Source organism: Doryrhamphus excisus, linkage group LG12 (assembly GCF_037039965.1).
Source record: "Doryrhamphus excisus strain RoL-2023G ecotype Guam linkage group LG12, RoL_Dexc_Guam_v1.1, whole genome shotgun sequence".
In the NCBI taxonomy this organism is placed as follows: domain Eukaryota; kingdom Metazoa; phylum Chordata; class Actinopteri; order Syngnathiformes; family Syngnathidae; genus Doryrhamphus; species Doryrhamphus excisus.
In genome coordinates, this window is record NC_136368.1 from 12,744,354 (window position 1) to 12,766,146 (window position 21,793).

The following is a 21,793-nucleotide window of genomic DNA, read 5'->3' on the forward strand; positions in this document are numbered from 1 at the left end:
CTTTGTCCTTTGTGGTGTCAACACCTCACACAAACTTGTTGACGTTTATTTCATTGAAAAGGTGAAATCACAAAAGCGTGAAAGAATACATCATAACACACAAATGCCATTTTTAGTACTTCGCTGGTGAAAGTGAACGCCATACTGTGACACTCGTCCACTTTGACTCTCTGGTGAGAGCAGACAATTACCTCTGCCATGACTCAGTTCACTAGCTACCCTCCTGTGCTTATGTCACAGGAAGTACACCATTAGGTAGGCGCTTACATGTTACAAGGCAAGGGCAACCCCGGTGAACAGAACAGCAGAACGATGATTAATCAATTATTAAAAAAAATATTGTTCAGGATGGAAACCCAATATGGGTTTTTAGATTTACAGAGTTGGAAAAGTAAAGATTTATTAGAAATTGTAAAAAATTTGAATCATGTCTGTAATATTGAGATATCAAAATTTTAAAAATACATCACGGCAAGGGAAAGCACCAAAGCCCTGAATTTCCAAGTCACCTTTAGTTTGCTTGGCATTAGTTGATTTCCTGACTTCTGTGCTAATCCTACTATTGCACGCAACTGTTGTATTCTGTCAAGACGGGCACGCTACAGCAACCTCTGTAATCTGTTAATTTAGCTAAAACTTTAGCCTCAGTAGCTAGTTAGCCACAACCAGGTTACACTGATTTTTGTAAGCTGGAGAGATCTTTTAAAAAACCCTCAAACAAGAGAGACGTTAGCTGTAAACACAGACTGAGCTAGGAGCTACCACAGCTAGCTGGCTAATTAGCTAGTTGTGCTTTAAAACACTAGCTTCATCAGGGTTAGCAGTCACAAGCGTTGATTGGAACTAAAAAGTAAAAAATAATTATAAACCGCGTTGAAATGAACTGGAAGTGTTTCTGATTCAGCCTTGTAAATATGAGCGACTTTGCGTACAAGTCAATTCCATTCCAAGCAGGAGACAAAAGTGCTAGATTGATACCACTCACACGCATGAGGCTTTGTGCTAAGCTAAGGAGGAGTGTACGTGAGAGCAGTATCAAAGTTCTGGTTGATGGCTGCAATGATGAAGACCCATCTTTTTTTTCCTGGCACTGGCACAGTGCCCAACGTGACCACTAGGTGTCAGTGTTGCCGTTCTCCTCAGGCTGCAGCTGCTCCTTCTCCAGGCAGTCCTCCTGGGGAGGGCGCACCCTCTTGAAGAAGCCCAACTGAAGAAGATGACAACGACGTGTTTGTGTGTGTGAAAAGTTGATTGTTGAAGACATCTTGCTTACCTTGTACATGATGAAGATGAGCAGCGCCAGCAGCAGAAGTCCTGCCAGCACAGCCAGTGCCACCACCCAGCCTGGTACCGGTTGGGGGATGTCGGTTACCCACATCACAGACATGCTAACCTGTTCAAACCATACAACATTTTTATTAAACAAAGAACCGGACACTGTCCTCAACGTGTGAGCTAACTGCTAAAGAAGTGTGTGTCTGTCCTTCTCTCTCACAGTGGTGCTGTTGGACGGTAGTTCCGATACAAGGTTCTTGTAGGGCATCTCAATGACACTGAAGGAGGCCGTAGATTGGATCACATATGAACGATTCTGATTCTCAGCCTGAACACAAGAGTTGTATAGCATTTTGTGTGGGTTTAACTGTTTAGTATTGCATGTGTGTACCATTGTGTGTATTTAACTGTAAATGTAGCAGTGTGTGTGTACGTACCGTGAGGAAGTTGTTAACATCGAGTCTGGAGTAGATGAAGAGGATGGCGTTCTTCTTCCTCTCCAGACGACCAACCGCACATCTTAGCTTCAGACACTTTGCTGTGCTGCAGTCCTAAACGCACGCATGGGCGCACACACACACATGCTTTTGAATCAATGTTCTTTATTATTGATCAATCACTCCCACACACAGATAGTAGAGCAGCATATACAAAGTAGTCATTTCAGAAAGACCACATGGGCACGTGAGAGCAATAGGGTGTCACAGCAAGGTCATATCAGAAGGTACTCACCAGGGTTAGAACGTTGTTCTGAGAGTCTCTCGTTTCCAGATCTCGCTTGCGGACGTGATTTCGGTTGCGACCCTCTGCCTCGCGCTCTCTGGGCACCACACCGCTGGTGTTTTTCGCTGAAGATAGCGGACTCTAGAAGATGCAAACAAGAAGCAGGTAAACAGGCACAAGTTAATAAAAATGTCACTGTGATAATCTTACTATTTTCCTATATCACTGTTTCTATACAGTCAACTGTAGCTATTCCAATCAAGCCATCAAGTTCAATTGGTGATATGTGCATTCCTTATGAAATGAGAAATGATCAGTACTGCTTTATGAGGGTCCTATCATGTTTATTTCTGCATACTTTTAAAATGACACTGAATCCCAGTGGGGTACTGTGGTAAGTTTCTAATAATAAACTACTCGATAAATCTCAAGGATGCATATCTACATTCAAATCTACATTCTTCTCCTCTTGGCTCAAACACTCAGATTGGTCGCCCTCCTTCCCCTACCTTGTCTATTCAGTTGCGACTGGAGAGCTGCATAGAGACAACGTTTGTCAGCAAACCGTAATTAAAAAAAATAAATAAATAATTGGATGAATATTGGAGAATCCAGTGTTCAAGCTGACCTTGAAGGGTCGAGAGTGGAGGAGCAGTAATGTAGTTTTTTAGCTTCCCCAAAACCAAAAAATCTTGAGCACAAATAAGAGGGCTCGTGAATAATGAATCACAAATTTGCGGGGATCCACTAAACATAAGTCTGAAAAATGTAAACGTAGGATAGGGCCCCTTTTAAGTAGTAATCTAGCAGGGTGCCAGTCCTACAATATTCAGTGGCGGTCATCTGTGCATGTGCGAGCGTGCATCTCACCGACACGTTGCGTGGATTGATCTCCATGTCGGTGGTGCAGTTGATGGGTCCTTCGGTGTCAAAGCTGGTGATGTAGAGTAGCGATCCATTCTTGTAGTGGTATGGCCACTCCACCTCCAGCGCCGCCTTACTGAACGTACTGGGGCCGCTATTCAGGAGCTTCAACATGAAACAATTACTGATTAATAATCAACCATTCCCTCATCAATGCAGTAAAATTCACATTTCGCATAATACTATGATGTAATCTTGTAAAATTGGGAGTGAAAAATACTAATTTGTCATATAATATGACTTAAAATTGCATTTATTGTAAAATTAATTCAACATTTTGCCCATAAACTTGTAGCAGTAGAATTTTCATCCTCTCATTCTTACAAAATATATGTATTTAATTTTCTTACTTTATCTATTTTCTCAAAGAAATTACACAAATTAATTTCCTTTATTGGCGGAGTGGTTATTGCGCAGACCTCACAGCTAGGAAACCAGAGGTTCGATTCCACCCTCTGCCATCTCTGTGTGGAGTTTGCATGTTCTCCCCACGCATGCGTGGGTTTTCTTCGGGTACTCCCACATTCCAAAAACATGCTAGGTTAATTGGTGACTCCAAATTGTCCATAGGTATGAATGTGAGTGTGAATGGTTGTTTGTCTATATGTGCGCTGTGATTGGCTGGCGACCAGTCCAGGGTGTACCCCGCCTCTCGCCCGAAGACAGCTGGGATAGGCTCCAGCACCCCCCACGACCCTCGTGAGGAAAAATGAATGAATGAATTTTCTTAATTGCTATAATAATGATATTTTTTTCTTGTAAAATGGTGCCTTTTTAAAAATGTGTTGACACCGTTAAACCCAAAAAGTACACAGTACACAGTTACTGGAGGAAAACAATCTTATACTTAAGGCACACCCACATGTGGCACTGTAAACGAACAAAGCCACATAATACACAAACTATAGAAGAACAAGTACCTCATGTGCACAAGGTCTGTCATCTTCTGCCTGTCTGGCTTGTCTAGATTTACGACAGGCTCTGAGTGTGTGTGTATGCATATGTTCATGCGTACCTCGTAGACATGCACTATTTGTGGTCCGATGTCATCTCCTGTGACAGGTGGTACCTTTGGTTTCCAGTTGGCAATAGGGAGCAGCACATGGCCTGGAGACGAAGTGCTGCAAAAAACAACACAAATCGTTTAACGGTGTTTAAATGTGTTCATGTTAGCATGTGCACATACGCATTTTACCCTCGTATGGAAACTCTGGCCACAACAACCAGTTTGGTGATGCTAGACACTCGTGCGCTGGTGTTGTTGAATTGGTTGGAGCTGAAAATAAAATGTAAAGAAAGAAAATAATGTTTATAAGAACAACTGAAATTACATTTGATTTTACAAACCAAGCAGAAGACAAAATTGGTGACTAGAGCTCCACTCTCATAGTAGATATGCCATATTGCACATCGAAGGAGTCCTTATGGAAACTTCTGCACAACATTCTACCTGTGAAGAGCATTCTGACTGTACCTGACCATCTGTAGATCAAATTGGACTGCCGTGTCCTCATCAGAGAGCTGGTGCACACTGAAGCGCAGCTCAGCCAGCACCTGTCCAATCGTGATACAGGAATTAGAGCAAAATGACCAGTCAGGAAGCAATGCAAGACCATGCCTCCTTCATTCAACATTCATGATAACCGGGCCAGTGCTAAATGTAACTGTACAAATTACAGGTCGAAGGATTTGGAAATCGTTTTTTGTAATAATTACAACAGTTCACACAAGAGGTCAGCATCAGAGAGCATCAAAGCATGAACTCAGAGACCAAAATGAACAAACAAAATAAAAATATAGACAAGAAGTTATGTGAACTGAGTGAACTCACATTCCAAAAGGTGCTCTCACATGTCAAGTTAACAGACTCAGTGTTTCTTATTGGTCCGTGGACAAAGTGAACTGTGATTCACCGATCGTGTGTGACCTTATTAGTTCCACGGAATTCAAACTTCCCATTTTTTTCCATTTTGAGCACACTTTAAACAGGCAATTGTTACTCTCGTGTGTATTTTCATCTGTTCTGGGAAAAAGCTGTCAGGAGGCATCTGCACTTACCTTAGTTCCCGACTTCATGGGGTTTCCCAGGTCACACACCACCATCTTGGTCTGGTTCTCTTTCTTGTAAGCGCAAGACAGCCGGCTGAGTGTCTGTCAAGCATATAAGCGCATTGCTGGTCAAATGACCGACTAAATTCTGCCAGCGATGTAGTGGTGGTTGGAGGTCACATCACCTGACTGCGCACCACACCAGTGAAATCGGCCTGTTGTGGTGGGAAGACATGCAGCTCTGCCTCATAGGCACCTTCGCCACGGTTCTCAGCACTGATCTCCAGTGTCAGAGCATTGTCGTCACCAATGGCAATCTGCTCGCGGTCACTACAACGTTGAAGGGATACATGATGGCTTGTGGTTTTGGAGAGAAACAAGTCTCGACCTTGTTCACACTTTAGGCAAGTATATTTATTATACAATATATTAACTTTAGAGGCTGCACAGTGAGTGGAGTGGTTAGTGCACAGGCCACACAGCTAGGAGACCAGAGTTTGATTCCACTGTGTGTGCGTGGGTTTTCTCTGGGTACTCAGTTTCCTCCCACATTCCAAAAACATGCTAGGTTAATTGGTGACTCCAAATTGTCCATAGGTATGAATGTGAGTGTGAATGGTTGTTTGTCTATATGTGCCCTGTGATTGGCTGGCGACCAGTCCAGGGTGTACCGCGCCCGCGACCCTCGTGAGGATAAGGAAAATAAATGAATATTAACTTTAGATTGCAATTGGTGTAGAAATGTGCGTGAATTCTGAAGAGCTGAACTGAAATGCTGGTTGGAAATAATGAAATTACGGGAAAAATTATTTTTGGGATGTGGTAATTTGAGTAGTGGAGTTTTTCGTGGTCCACTGAATTTAACATTTATTTACTCTGCACAACCACCAATCATCACAAAATGCATGTTATAGGTATGTCACATATGTATCTAACAAGTCAATTTTGCAGCATATTTGCATCAGCTATTTGAAAGACAACAGGAAGTTTGTGTAAAAAATAAGAAATTACAGAAAATGTTTTCCAAATGTTGATAGACAGCCATCATACTGAAAAACCGGAACAGTGGTTTTCAGGGCCCATCAACAACATTAAAAAAGGTATGGGCCACAACTAAAAGTAACAGGTCAAATAAATAAAAAAGGTCACCTCTTCACAGATAGCCTCAGGTCAGGTTTGCAGACGTTGTCTTCGCCACAGTCCAGCAGGATGTGAGCCTAACAGGATAAGGTTGACGTCAAACTACGAGACGGCACCATGACTGCAAAGTGGAGGTGTCAGTGTTACCTGTTTGGTGATGTTGGGCGGTGCAGACACATCCAGGATGGGCAAGAGTCCGTTTTTATCTGCGGCCAGCTGGTAATCCAGACGGTACTCCATCACCACAGAGATGGGTGTGATCTTATCTCTAAACTCACGGTCATCCTGAAAGAGGACATAAGTTTGTTTTCTCCAAATCAAACGATGTTCAGGTCTGTGCGTGTTTAAAAAGCTGCTCTACTCTGAGAAAGACATGCTGCTCCTCGCAGGCTATGCTGCCACCCTTGGACACTGTCATGTTCTTGGAGTATTGAAAGGTGCCGCCGTGCAGGAAGAGGACACGCTTGGTCGCCTCCTTCAGCTTGAGGCGATCCAACAGCAAGTCCACACGGAAAGCTGCAGGCAAAGGCATGATGTTCACAGATAAGAGAGGGCAAAGGGGCAGCAGCGAAGCCTCAAAACGACTGGACTTTTACTTACACAGAGAGGAAGGAGGTCCTTGGCCACTTGCCTTCAGACAGTATTTCACCTTAAAACTACATAGAAGAGAATAGGGCATCAATGCCTTTCTTAGAGACTATTATAGAAAGGACCTGTCGAGGCTCACCAGGACACGGGTGTGCTGGAACCAGGAAGTGTGCAGTTCTTCTCCTCTGGATTGATGATCTGAGGGGTGATGTCCAACGTAGCGTTCACACCAATCACTGGGCGTGCTCTGGTGCATCCATACGCACACACAGACACACAGAATAAGCGTCTCTTTCTCAGTGGGTAAGGCAGCCACAGGTATAAAAATCAGCAATTCTTCTTTTTTTTTTAAATTATGGTTTAGAAGTATCTTAGAGTTTTATAGTTCGACAACTATAAAATGATTCCATTCAGATGAGTCTGACAATCGACAATCAATCTCGCTGTCAAATCATATCGTAGCAACAAGTGGGCAGTATTGTGTAGTTCTGAGCTGTTGTTGAAGGTGTGGGCTATAGAGGGCAGTGATGTTATACATGCCATTGCATGTGTAAAAACTGTTGCATTTTACCCTTTGGCACACAAAATCTTGTGGTATTAATGAAGATGTGGACAGACTACTCCTAGCATTACTTGTTTATTCGATCATTTTGCATGCTAGTTCTGCAATCGGCATACAGTATGGCGACGTGAGCAAGTGCCGATGCGGCAGAGGTGATTCTGGTGCACGATTTTTAAAAAGAAAGTGCAGTGAAATATGTGTTATATGTATATAATATTTTAAATTGCTTTCAAACTAATTGCGGTCAATTAGTGAGTAAATAATAAGCTACATATACATCTATATAATAAGGGCAGTACTTGTATATACTGTCATACAATACATGACTACTATATTACATTGTTTACAACATAGTGTTTAAGCTGTGGTGGCCTTTACATCAATTACATGTAGCAGAAACCCTGGTAATTCCATTATGATATAGTTGGCACTGTCATTCACATTACAACGTGGGCGCAGCTAGTGAGTCACTGCAAAAGGAAAACGTTGAAAAAAATTCCCAGAACTGCAACACTACGATGGAATATAACAACCTGTATGACTAAACACAGGTCTGAATGCATCTGTGGGGTTTAGCTCTTTGATATCAGGGGAGGTCTCGCTCGTTAAAGTGCTCAGTCAGCAACCTCATAGATGGCGCTGCAGGGAGCCTGCCTGTGCACACACACACACACACACACATGCGCGCTTACCTGTATAAAACTGCTGTGTCAGCACCAAACACCCCAACGAGTAAATCTGAAAGACAAAAACTTTAGCTGTTTCCATTGGAGCAGGACACATCTGATGATACCTGCCGTGTGTGTACCTGGATACCCATTGCCATCTATATCGGTGCTTCCAGTCATGGAGTATCCAAAGCTGGCAGGCATGTAGCTGGACGCCCATTTACCTTGCAGGACCTGACAGATAACAGTTACACTCCGGTTTCATTCTAGTCAGTCAGCCAGTTCATGTTCTTAGGACAGCAAAACACTGTTGTCATATCATAGAATGTTTCTAATCAAGTTTTTACGTCCTGTCGATGGTCTCGGCACAGTAAAAGCTTGGAAGAGTTGCAGCACAAACAAATCCATTTTGAAGACATATGGAATAACCATTTCCACATATATGCTCATAAATAAGCAATGCAGATTTTAACAGAATTTCAAAGAACCTGGGAGGGTGTTTGCTCAGGTCCCTGAGGTCCCCCATTGTGTATGTAGACAAGGCCATTGTGGTCTGGGCCTCCATAGGGTGCAGAGATGGCCACATCTAGACCACAACACAAAACATCAGTGGACAAGATGATGAACTACTGTGGATGAGTGCAAAGGCATCCTTGCTTGCCATTATAGCCGTCCATGTCCAAGTCTCCCAGCGCAGCAATGGACGAGCCGTATCTAGCATAGACCTCTGAACCTGTGAGCATCTGCAGAGGGCTGAAGGAAAATCCACCCTGATTCAGGAAAACAGACACCTGGACAACACACACACACGCATGTAGTTAATATGAGTGGGATGCAAATACAGCATTGTCTGTCTTGTGTGTGTTTCCTACCTGTCCCACCTCTCTCAGCTTGCCATCAGAACCCCTGTCCATGAAGAGGGGAGCACCCACCAGCAGGTCAACCAAACTGACAAAACATGAATGGGACGACAAAACCATGGCATTTCATTTTACTGCTAGCAATCATAATATAGCAACAAGTCTAGCCCGTAAAAACCGAGAGCCATTTGTAGTGAAAGGTGCTGTCCCACTTCGATGTTACCAATAGTGGAGTGTACAAACTGAACAAAATACACTTAAGGCACTAATGGATTTCATTCACCGCTGTCTGGTATATGACTACTTGCCTGTGTTACGTGCATTCACGACAGCAACCTCTGAGAAGCGACTGACAATTTGGAGTCATTGTGTCATTATGATATATATTATACATTCAATGATAGCTAACATTAGTCGCTAAACAAATCACTAGCTGACAACAAACATAACAAATCTGTGTGTGTTACGTGGGGTGTGGCTTGCAATAACAGCGCAGGAATAGGGCGGGACATACACATTAAAAGGTCATGGTCAAGTCAAGCACAAACCTGTAGAGGGCCCATTATAGGACATTTAAACTGTTGCTGACACACGTCACTATGGCTTACAGGAGCACACAAGTAGCAAGTACAAACATGCACATGTGAGGCAAACTATTTGTTGAAGACACCATAAAAGCCGAGTTCCATGGTCTGTTGTGACTTAAACCATGTTGTGTAAATGCACCTTTAGCGAGGTCGTCATGTCACTCTTGCAAGCTCACAAATATGGCCACAGTAGACAAAGCACTTTGTGACTCACCCGTCCTTGTTCACATCGGTCGCAGCCACAGAGTGTCCGAAGTAGGCAGCCATCTTGCGGAGGCAGAGAGGGGAGATGACATCAATGCATTGCTTGGGACATTTTGTAAAGACTTGCTGTGGTTTCAGTGATGTGTACTGCAGGAATGCTTCTCATTGCGTTGTGCTGCCTTTTCTGAGTGCTTACATCATTGCGAAACTGCCTGCCAAGGCCCACAAGAAAATTGAGCCAAAAGTAATCAGTCTTACTCAGGTAAGAGTGGGTTGTTTTTTAGTTTGAAAAACTAATACTGATACTAAAAATAACATTATTGAAATTGAATAACCCTCACATCCATCATTTTACTATTTGTGGCCCTCTGCAGAAAAAGCTTGGACACCTTTTAAGCAGTGTCTATACAACCTATTAACAGGTCTTGGCTTAGGTCAGAGGCCCTCAGCCATTGTCCATCAAGGGAATGGAGTCAAACACGTCAAGAAAATGTGACACATGCAACACTCGAGTGTGTGGACTGATGCGGACTGACAAGATGGCAGCAAGTCACTGATAAACACGAGTCATTTTGACAGTGATGTCACAAAAGGAACAAAGACAGGAAAATGAGGAGTCATCATTCTAAACTAAACTCTGAGAAGGGAGCCCGGCAAGGAAACAGACAGTAGATAACAGTATGACTGCTGCCTTCAGATGGCAGCTTGAGGAGGACAGGAAGTGAAGACCTCATTAAGGACTCCTCCCGCCCTGTTTATAACCTTCTTTAATGCCAGACTTCAGAACTTTGAGAGGCATCCTCATAATGGACTTTTTACATTGACTTCAAATGACATGGATTTGTCATTGTATTGTATCTTTTTAACCATTTCCCGAGTTCCATGAAACACCAGTAAATGGTGTAACTGCACGTAAAGAATGAGGAAAACATACCTGAGTTCCCGTGAAGTTTGCCATGGACTCCATTTTGTGGCCATTGAAGATGTTCACCTAAAATGTTTGACCATGCCATGAGCCCAGCGCCACATAACACAATGAACATGGTGAGTTTTAGCACTTACATAACCCAGGGCTTTGTCCCCCCTCGGAACACCAGTGACATAGTCTGTGGGGACACAATAGACTTGTTACACTGGATAAAAGTAATGGGAGGCACTCCAAATGTTATTTGCAGAGGAGCCATCACATGTAGCTATCACAATGTGTATAAAAACACATTTACACAATTACCTTCTTTTCCATCATTGTTGAAGTCTCCGACTGCCACGGAATATCCTGGTAGACCAAAAGGAGGCGTTTTAAAAATACATTCAGTTGGGTTTAGGCCTTTTTGATTTAAAACGTTTTTAAACACCTACAAAAAGGAAATTTAAAGCTGGGCTAGAACTATTTGGTCTCATTTGAAAGCGATCAAGTTGATTTTCCCTCCAAACAATAAGATTATTATGCTATATTGGTAGTTTGACAACACTGAATCAGTTTCAAATTTGACAATGATAGAACAACAAACTCAATTCTTTGAAAATTAGAATCAGGGGTTACTAAGGTCTGTCAATTTGTGATGATTATTATTTATTGGAATAATTTATTACACACGTTGCTTGGTTTTATAACAAAGGTCCACCCATTAAGCAGCATATCAAGGTTTTCATCATTTCACTGGCTATTCAATGTGTCAGTCAAAATTAACATTTTAATGCAATTGGCCCCAGAAAAGGGGCTGGTACTTTTTTAATGCAGGGAAAAAAAAACACATCACTGGCGATTGTGCCAAGGTAAACAGTTCGAGGGAGGTGTGTTCAAAGTTCAAAGTTGATTCAGTAGCTCAGTGTAGCTAATGCATCCATGCTAACCAAATTCATGATTGAGAATATGATGAAAGTTTGCAGGTGTGGTTAGTATCTTTATGGATGAAAGTGCTGATGGGCTAACTAGTTAAGTAATGGACCACAGCCAACATAACAGGACCATTTTGTCTAACTTATTTGCTGTTGGAATACTGCGAGGGTTCGAAGGTGAGATGCATTGATATCTGTTTGTGACTGGTCAAACATGAGTGCAGGAGGCGGCGAAAATAATTCATGGCTCATCATGAAAATAGTAAAATGTCAAGAGGCTAAATAAACCAAACTTAATTCTAAGTGGACCCAAATCTGTGAAGAGTGAATAACTCTTGAGACCATTTGATCGGCTGAATGCACCTTTGAAAACACCCTAAAAGCACTGCTGAGCAAGTTTGTGGTTACCTAAGTAACTGTCATCATACTGGGCACTGGCTGACTTGGTTGCCAAGGTGTCGTCATATTGGGTGATGTAATTTTCGTCCAATCTGGCAAAAATTTCAGCTATATCATCGGATATCAGTTGGCCTGCAAAGGAGGAATCAAATTAGTCCACAAATCCAAATTGAGTACATAAAAGGCATAAAAAAAGGGAAGAGCCAACATTGCATTTACGAGAAAGATGTTACATTGACAAGGCTGGTGTTTGGTGTGTGTGTGTGTTTGTTTAGGTGTGGCAAGATGTGGAACGGAGGCAGTCAAAGTTAAATGTGTGGGCTGAGGAGGAAACGTAATGATAGCCAACTAGTGTGGACTGCAACAATGGGTATAAGTACTGCAACTTCAAAAAGCTGCTTTTGTCCACACAATTGTTCATATTATGTTGACAAATAATAGTTTTGATCAGAACATATTGCACAAAACCAACAAGGCCTGCTTTTTAGTGGAAATGCATGTGACACGTGGCTTGCAAATGTGGCAATTGCCTTTGATTCCATTCAAAGTTTGGTTATGGCGACATGGTGGAGCCTCACCTTGCCAGTAGAAGCTTCCAGGTCCTCCAACCACTACTCGGTTGTCTTTCTGCAACGCAAAAAAGAATGCGGGACAAATTCACTCTGTATGTTCGCATGTCAGTCAGAAACAAATGTGATGTAATGCAGATCAACACTGAATGGTTGTAATGGTCCTCTACCTTGAGGAAGTCAGCACTGAAGCCCGCCTGGCAGAAGCCCTGCCCCTCAGGAGAGGTGGCACCTTGACAGAAAAAAAAACATAAGCTTTACTTTTATCCAGCACTAAAAACAGAAAAAAGACAGGAAAATAATGAGGAACTTAGGATAGATGCTGGATAAAATGTGGTCATTTGATTGTTAGTAAAAAGAAGTTTGCAATTGTATTGTGCCTCTGCCAATCACACCTAAAGTTTGGAACGTTTGGCTAGTGTGAGCACCCTTATCCATGCCCAAATATGGCCCACTTCCTTTCCTGTAGTCCTATTCAATGTGCACAAAAAGAAGCAGAAAACTAACCTGATCTACAGGGCGAATATTCCACCACCTCCGTTCCTTTCTTCAGGTAACATGTTCCCACCGGCTCTCGCTCAGAGACTCCAAAAGTCGACCATTGGTACAGAGGAGCGCAGGCCTGAACACATCAATAATCAGATCATTTTCACAAGGACATTCCTAACTAGTGATTCGGGTGGGTGTTCCACTACATTTCTGCAATTAAACTCTTAATTTTTGTATAAACAATTAGATGCATATTTATATTACTATACATTTATTAAAATAGTGTCGCCCTAGCAGAGGTCTGCATAGCTGACAGCATGTTCTTTCTTTTCTTGAGACAGCCAACAGCAGCACCTCTGCAGGTTGCAGCCAAGTAGTGTACTCCTTAAACTGCTGCATACTAAAAGAGAACGGCTGTTGTGTTTTTTTTTTTAGAAGATTAAAGTCAGGGTATCATGATGAAAAAGTTGCCATTAAAAAAAAAGTAATCATTTTAAAAAGGAACATTTAATATATATATAAAACTAAGACAAACTGAAGAAAAGATAATAATGAAAAAAGTCAGAATATTACTAGAATAGGATAAAAATGCTACTAGAATTATAGAAGTGCAAATGTAAATTCACAACATTGTATTTATTGAAGATTTGCAGTATGCAGTATCATACAATCTGTTTACACAAAACCTAGATAGTTTAAAGTATGTTTTGTATTTAGTTTGTTTACTGAAACCAAAATCAGCTGATCCGTAACTTGAAGACCAACGTCCATTCCGACCTGTACCCCTAAGTTACACTGAAGAACTTACCAGGATACGCACACCATCGGATCGGACAGAGGCGCCAAACCACTGCTTGGACTTAAATTCCATCTGAGCTCCAGCTGCATTCTTCCTGTCACCTGCAAATACATTAATATTAATACAAATAAAGATGATGAACTTTAACCTAGGGATGATATATCAGCTCTATAATTATGAGGCGGTACAGAGTGAGACCTCATTACTCTATACAGCACAGAAACAGCAACGTGTATGGCTTGATTTCACTTGGCTGCAGTGACACTATTGATAGAATGCAGTCAAGAGAAGTAGAACAGGGAAGCAGCTCGAACAGCTCGGCACGTGACTATCTGTGGTGTGGAGGTATTTTAAAGCGGTTGACAAAAGCCTTGCAATTGCCAAGTGTGAAATATGCAAACTTGGGATTTTCAAGAGGTGGGAAGGAAGAAGATGCATTTATCATGGCACCTAAAAACAAACAGCTGACACAATGCAGCCGAAGACGAGTCAGTTGTTCAACATAAGCACATGCTTTAAGTTAGGACACTATCACAGGGGTCTCCAGTAGGTAGCTCATAAGCTAGCAGTAGCTTGCAAGCCAATGTTGAGTAGTTCACCGAAGAATATTTGCCTCACCTCTTAGTATTTTTAGTGTTTTTCGAGTACGAAAAATTGATAAATCGACTAATCGAACGAAAAAACCCAAGTCGGTCATTTTGTTGGCCTTGATAAATTGACATGTGCTTGCTTATTTGTTTTCAAGTCAAGTTTAATTATATAGCCCTAATCATTAAAGAGCCTCGGAGGGCTTTACAAGCGGGCAACAATCGACGACAACCGGGCAAGGAAAAATCTACATTCCAGGATGACCAGGGTGCAATGGACGTCCACAACATTTGACACATTATGAATATACAGTGCATCCGGAAAGTATTCACAGCGCTTCACTTTTTCTACATTTTGTCATGTTACAGCCTCATTCCAAACTGTATTAAATTAATCTCTTACCTCAAAATTCTACACAAAATACTCCATTATGACAATGTGAAAAAAGTTTTTTTTGACATGTTTTGAATTTATTAAAAATAAAAAACAAAAAAAATCACCTTTACATAAGTATTCACAGCCTTTGCTTAATACTTTGTTGATCCACCTTTGGCAGCAATTACAGCCTCAAGTCTTTTTGAATATGATCCCACAAGTTTAGCACACCTATCTTTAGGCAGTTTTGCCTATTCTTCTTTGCAATAAGTCTCAAGCTCCATCAGGTTGGATGGGAGACGTCTGTGCACAGTCATTTTCAGATCTCTCCAGAGATGTCCGATCGGATTCAAGTCTGGACTCTGGCTGGGCCACTCCAGGACATTCACGGAGTGATTCTGAAGCCAATCTTTTGAGATCTTGGCTGTGTGCTAATGTCTACTGTCTATATGGTCAAGGTACATGACCAGTCTACTGAGGTCAAGAGCGCTCTGGAGGTTTTCATCCAGGATATCTCTATATATTGCTGCATTCATTTTTCCTTCTATCTTGACTAGTCTGCCAGTTCCTGCTGCTGAAAAACATCCCCACAGCATGATGCTGCCACCACCATGCTCCACTGTAGGGATGGTATTGGCCTGGTGATGAGCAGTGCCTGGTTTCCTCCAAACATGGCGCCTGGCATTCACACCAAAGAGTTCAATCTTTGTCTCATCAGACCAGAGAATTTTGTTTCTCATGGTCTGAGAGTCATTCAGGTGCTTTTTGGCAAATTCCAGACGGGCTGCCATGTTCCTTTTACTAAGGAGTGGCTTTCGTCTGGCCACTCTACCATACAGGCCTGATTGGTGGATTGCTGCAGAGATGGTTGTCCTTCTGGAAGGCTCTCCTTTCTCCACAGAGGAACGCTGGAGCTCTGACAGAGTGACCATCGGGGCCTTGGTCACCACCCTGACTAAGGCCCTTCTTCCCCGATCGCTCAGTTAGAAGGCCGGCCAGCTCTAGGAAGAGTCCTGGTGGTTCCAAACGTCTTCCATTTACGAATAATGGAGGCCACTGTGCTCATTGGGACCTTCAAAGCAGCAGAAATTTTTCTGTATCCTTCCCCAGATTTGTGCCTCAAGACAATCCTGTCTCGCAGGTCTACAGACAGTTCTTTTGACTTCATGCTTGGTGTTTGTGCTCTGACATGCACAGTCAACTGTGGGACCTTATATAGACAGTTATTATATTTCCAAATCATGTCCAATCAACTGAATTTACTGCAGGTGGACTCCAATTAAGCAGTAGAAAGATCTTAAGGATGATCAGTGGAAAAAAGATGCACCTGAGCTCAATTTTGAGCTTCATGGCAAAGGCTGTGAATACTTATGTAAATGTGATTTTTTTGTTTTCTATTTTTAATAAATTCAAAACATGTCAAAAAAACACACTTTTTTCACATTGTCATAATGGAGTATTTTGTGTAGAATTTTGAGGTAAGAGATTAAATTAATACAATTTGGAATGAGGCTGTAACATGACAAAATGTGGAAAAAGTGAAGCGCTGTGAATACTTTCCGGATGCACTGTATTTACAAAGTAAATTCAAATAATGGTCCAGTTCATACGTAGATGAAGTGACATCAGGAGAGTTCTTGTCTCTCTTTACTGCACAGGCTGGATGACAAGAAGATTCACTCTGCATATTGGTGAAGTTAGTTTTCATGTTGGACATTTTTCTACGTCAGTGTTAATTTCACTTTGGCAGTTGGCTATTCTGCTCTATAGCAACAGTGGTAGTTCCTTCACACTGTGACCAGACTGGTCTCTCATGGTGCGGGGTGCTCGCATGGGAAGAGCAGACTACTCATTCACAGTGGCAGTCCTCACAAACACTAACCAGCTCTCTCCTCAACTAATAAACATGTCAAGGCGCCAACCGGAAACATCAACTAAGTCGGTGAAAAAGCATTGATATGCTTAGTCACCGCTAGTAAATAAGCATTGCTTATCAAGCAGTATGGGTTAGCTTGGTTTAGCGGAGTATGCTGATGCTGATGTGTGAGTGTGTGTGTGTGTGTGTCCTACTCAGGATGTGTGAGTTGTGCTTTAGTGCTTGTTAATGGAACCCAGCCTTTTAGGTTGGCTGCTGACTCTGTGTAAGTTGTGTGTGAAACAGGTACAACAGACACGGCTTCAAAGCAGCACTCAATAGTTATCTCCCTTAACGATAATCAAAACACATTTTCATCACACTTCCGGCCTTCAAAATAAGAGCAGCACACATGCTTTCTAACAGTGGCAATAAAATAAGTGTCATAAAAGTAGCTTACATTAATAAAGCTATTACAATTGTATTTATTTAAAAGCCTGTAATATTCCAATTACAATTTTAAATAGTCATGAGAAATTAAAAGCTCAGTGCTTTTGATATGACGTACTTGTGTACATTTTTATGCCATACAATAAAAAAATTGTCTAAAAAATGTCAATATCAATTATCAACAATCTGTACTACAATTATCGTCAAGCAAAATTTGTTATTATGGCAGGCCTAGTTGGCAGTCATATAAAACACAAATAGCTCACCTCTCTTTTCTTTAATAATGCTGGAAATTGGATAAACGCGTGCTAACCCTAGACTCTGAATGTACACTGTTTTATATGGGACTAACTTATGTAACAAAATATTGAAATTATAATTTCGTTCATTGTGAACTAAAACAAATAAATTAGAGTATTACTATTATTCTATAACACATATCAAATTAAATGGAGGTTTCAGTCAAATAATAAAAAAAAAATAGTATTTTGTAGATCAGGTATTGTTCTCCGCAAAATTGCCGTTAAATTGACAGTTTAGAAATGTTAGTCATAAAAACTAATTTGTTGTAATTAAAAAAAAATTGGCAGACGCAGCATGAAGATGATAATGTAGGAATGACACTTTTTTTCTCCAAGTGACAACGATGACAAGAGGCTGCGTTCCTCACTGGCCCATCATGCACCACTCCACCCCATCTGGGCAACAAGTGCTGGTGATGTGGCAAGATTTGCACACTCACAACCCGTATAATGCACACAAATCCTTGATAATTCCACTGCATGTTGAAGATTTAAATCATGCAGCAACAACGCCTGTTATTGTGCAGAACACACAAACACATACAGTGGGATGAAAATGTTTGGGCACCCAGCCATTTCAGTTAAATATATCATATAGTAGACGAACATTCTGGGATTTACAGAAAGTGTGCAATAATTATTTAAACAAATGCAGGCAAACAAAACAAACAAAGGCAAACAAAAAAAATGGCATCAATATTTATATAAACGCTTACTACAGCTTCCAATGAGGGTTTGGATTCTGGTTGAAGGTATTTCTGACCATTCCACATTACAAAACATCTCCAGTTGAGTCAGGTTTGACTACTCTCACCGTCCTTCACCCCGCTTATCTGAGATTTTTCTTGGCCTGCTACTCCGGGCCTTAACTAGAACTGTGCCTGTGGTCGTCCATTTCCTCACTCTGTTCCTCACAATGGAAATTGACAGCTGAAATCTCTGAGCTAGCTTTGTGTATCCTTCCCCTCGACCATGATGTTGAACAATCTTTACTTTCAGGTCATTTGATCGTTGTTTTTTCTTCAGAGAAGATGCAACTTGCAATTGACCACCTTAAATACCCTTTCACATGATTGGCTTCACCAAATTTTGTATTCCAATAATTAGTGTTAAAGGTATTCAAATCAATAAAACAACGAGGATGCCCAAATTTATGCACCTGCCTACTTTTAAATTATTATTGCACACCTTTTTGTAAAGCCTATAAACTTCATTTCACTTCTCATCTATCTCTGTGTTTGTCCGCTATAAGATATATGTAACCGAAATTGCTGACCCAAACAACCTGTGGTTTATAAAAGAAAATCTTGGAACATTATCAGGGTTGCCCAAACTTTTTCATACCACTGTCCATTTATGGCAGCTCAAACAGCAGTACATGTTACTACCACTTGCTCCCTGCAACTACCATGCAAGACAGTGTTTCCCTTTGGTCAGGTTGATTGTATTTGCTACATAGCGCCAGATCACATCAGTTATCTTTTATATGAAACAAGTCTATACATTGTTTTTTTATTTGATTTTATGGAGAAACAATTTGCAGCACAGCCGGCTACGCTGCGTGCATGTGTGTCTCTATTTATTAGGCAAGCATATTGTTTAGATATTATCTAATACCTGTGTCAAATCGGTGCTTTTGAAACAGTGCTGGTGCCAAAATGGCCAATGAGCAACATTCCAGCACGTGTTCTGACATGTTAAACCAGTGATGAGTCCTCTCTCTCGGTAACTTGAATCAGGAACACAGAACAGCTGACAAGTGAAGTTCCATGCTTCGTTGTTGACATTTGCATCCCTGGCCCACAGAGGATGGAAACTTAGTTTACAGCAGTGATTCACAACTGGTGTGTCTGTGCTAAATGACAAGCGGTGACCAACATTGCGGAAATATGTCAAATAATACTTTTCAAATATCTCATATTTACAGGGACTGTTGGCAATGGTTACACAACTGCTAAGGCACGCACGATGTGGCGGTATAGCAAGCGGGATGTCCCGATCCACTTCACTACGGTACACATGTCTGCATGGTGGTGTTTTGTGGAGTTTTCTTCTTCCTGTGGTGGCGGGAGTCAAGTCGCAACCACAGGAAGAAGAAAACTCTAACCAATTTTAAGGTGCATTATTGCACCTACCGTGTTGGCATGTGGCCCAGAGTTATGAACATTAAATGTCAACCAGATCGGCCTAATCTAATGGTTGAAGCCAATTTTATCCAAGTACAGTGGAGCTACAGCTGATCATGAATCCTGAAGATTGGAGCGGGACATCCGTAGACAAGAACATAAGGTGCATTCATGGGCATCGGGTGATTCCATTTTTTTTTTGTCCCAGGCAAAGACACACAACCCCCTGAAAGTGGATCTGTGGGTCGTGGCCCACCAGTTGAGAATCACTCATTTATAGAACTTAGGTAGACCAACATCAACCTAAGATTGGAGCTTTTCCTCCAATTTACTAGACTAGACTACTTAATAATGGAATGTTTGCCATACTGACATGAACACAAACAGTGCTGCTTGGTGGAAACAAGACTAAAGACATTGCAACTTTTCATATGATTTTGACTATTTTAATCAAACTGTGGTTCCTTTTCCCAATTGCTGGAGTTTGTTTGGTCAGGTGTGAATGCTCTGACTGAACTTCCCAAATCACCCAGCCTAAGACCGTCCAGTCGGGGTAGTAGTAAGCAGGTGGTAAAGAGTGGAACACGATTATCACGCTTATCAAGATTTTGGGCACCTGATGAGTCGAAATGGAGCTGCTGGCAGCCAGATGAGCTCCTCCAGGGGCAGCTGTACACAGCTCCTCTTTCCACGACGTCACCCAGAGACGATGTATTAGCCCGGGGTGCTCCGATCAGAACGTCTGATCTGTGTGGGGAAATGCAGCGTGACTAAGTGACACCTCGACTCCATTTAACAGAAGAAAAGCAGCTTTATTTAACTCTTATGGTATATTTTTTCCTAACTGCAAGCACAAATAACTATCAGCAATTACAGGAAAAGAAAAGAGGATGACAACAACACTGAAAAAGGGACGCTTCAGTAAACTGGAAAGAGGTTCAAACACCGCTGACTAGCCTGCTTTTTATAACATCTATGGAGTTTCTTTTGTGTTATGGTTTGTGGTTATGACAAACTCTCATTTTTCTAAACTTAATTTCAAAGCAGTTTGCTTTGTCAATACCATACTCGATGGAGAACTAGTTACATGGGAAGAATACATGTCCGCTTTTGTTCTTGTTCTGTACAAAACTACACTTCACTCACCAACTATACTACAGAAAAGGTCAGTTAGGGTTAAAGGAAAAACAAACCTAAAATTACAATTACTCAAACAATAACATGCTACTCAGTCATTTAAAAATTACATATAACAAAGAAATTATTTTAGGGAAAAAATTCAACTTAAAACAATGCTAAACAAATGTCAGCATATCAGTATCTGGAATAAAATTATGGAATGGACTAAGCAAAGAACCCAATGATAGTGGAAGAATGGAACCAAATGGAAGACAGAGGTTAGAGCAAGAACATGGATTGTCAAAAATCATGGCGCAGCGAGTTTATTATTCCTATGGGCATTTCATTGTATAGCTTGACTTTTTACATTGAGTGAAGTGTTTGTACCAGGAGTCAGTAAGACTAAAGCGATAATTTAAAGTATAAATAAATACAACTTTGGCGTCTTAACCTATAGGTCTGTAGATAACTATGCCAATGTTAACTAAAGACGTGGACTCTTACTGTTGGCTGTCGGGGGATTTGAAGAAGTCCACCGAGAAGCCGAAGTAGCTCCCCGAGGGGCCGCTGTACACAGAAGGACGCTCGGCATCCAAGTTGAAGGAGCTGCCGCTGTGGAGGAACAAGGACTCCAGGAACAGAAGGGCGATAGACGGCCAGCCTACAGCCATGGCTGCTCCGGCTGCCACCCGAGGAGACACAGACACAGGCGGCGGAACGATGTCAGTTGGCTAGCCGGAAAGCTAACTAGCAAACTGGTTTCACTACAAAAGTTGTTTAGACCTAAGCCACCACCCAAGACGCATAACTCAGAGAAGAAAACGCCCGTTTCGCCAGTATGGAACCAGGAAGACGCCAGTACGGAAGCCCTGGGTGAGGCCGTCAATTTCGGCGTTGATGGAAGACGCTCCCCCAGGATGGCCTGCAACTGGTACCGACCAATATGCTAACAAGCTAAAATGTCCTGTCTTAGCACACATGGCGTCCGGTAATTTCCCGTCAAAATAAAAGATTAATATTGTTAACCTCATACGACGACTTTAATTGTGGTAGTTTACGACATGTTTTTGTTACAACTTTATGATCCTACTATTACGTCTGTATTCCCATAACCATAAAAAACTTCTCGAAATATTAAAACTTTACTCTTTAAATTGTAATACCTTAGAAATTTATCATCGTAAATGTACAACGTTATACTTGGAACAGTGAAGCTTCATTTTTGTAATGTTATCAATTTCATCTTGTAACGTCTCATTAATTTATTCTCATAATCTTATATCTAACAATGTGGCTACTTATG

General features: G+C 41.5%; 1 protein-coding gene across 1 annotated transcript; it reads right to left on the bottom strand.

Annotated features, from left to right (window-relative positions):
- Positions 1 to 30: 30 nt before the first annotated feature.
- Positions 31 to 21,439, bottom strand: itgav (integrin, alpha V). The gene is made up of 32 exons (XM_058081615.2): positions 20,995 to 21,439; positions 19,988 to 20,118; positions 13,685 to 13,776; positions 12,895 to 13,009; positions 12,558 to 12,619; positions 12,397 to 12,445; positions 11,828 to 11,950; positions 10,812 to 10,856; positions 10,643 to 10,686; positions 10,515 to 10,571; positions 9,591 to 9,643; positions 8,802 to 8,877; positions 8,591 to 8,720; positions 8,418 to 8,515; positions 8,070 to 8,163; positions 7,954 to 7,999; positions 6,839 to 6,946; positions 6,712 to 6,767; positions 6,473 to 6,627; positions 6,259 to 6,396; positions 6,121 to 6,188; positions 5,157 to 5,301; positions 4,981 to 5,073; positions 4,397 to 4,476; positions 4,118 to 4,198; positions 3,938 to 4,043; positions 2,869 to 3,027; positions 2,008 to 2,139; positions 1,713 to 1,826; positions 1,496 to 1,603; positions 1,274 to 1,393; positions 31 to 1,207 (listed from the first exon to the last, which is right to left on the bottom strand). Exons 1-32 carry the CDS (start codon positions 21,159 to 21,161, stop codon positions 1,115 to 1,117), a joined length of 3,138 nt encoding a protein of 1,045 aa, XP_057937598.2. The 5' UTR covers positions 21,162 to 21,439; the 3' UTR covers positions 31 to 1,114.
- Positions 21,440 to 21,793: the final 354 nt, after the last annotated feature.

Excerpts from the sequence above, each read along its gene's own strand:
- itgav (XM_058081615.2), bottom strand. The coding sequence starts at position 21,161 with ATGGCTGTAGGCTGGCCGTCTATCGCCCTTCTGTTCCTGGAGTCCTTG. Across the intron at positions 12,620-12,894 it reads ATATTCGCCCTGTAGATCAG|GTGCCACCTCTCCTGAGGGG; the intron begins GTTAGTTTTCTG and ends TTTTCTGTCAAG. Across the intron at positions 6,947-7,953 it reads GACACAGCAGTTTTATACAG|AGCACGCCCAGTGATTGGTG; the intron begins GTAAGCGCGCAT and ends TGGATGCACCAG.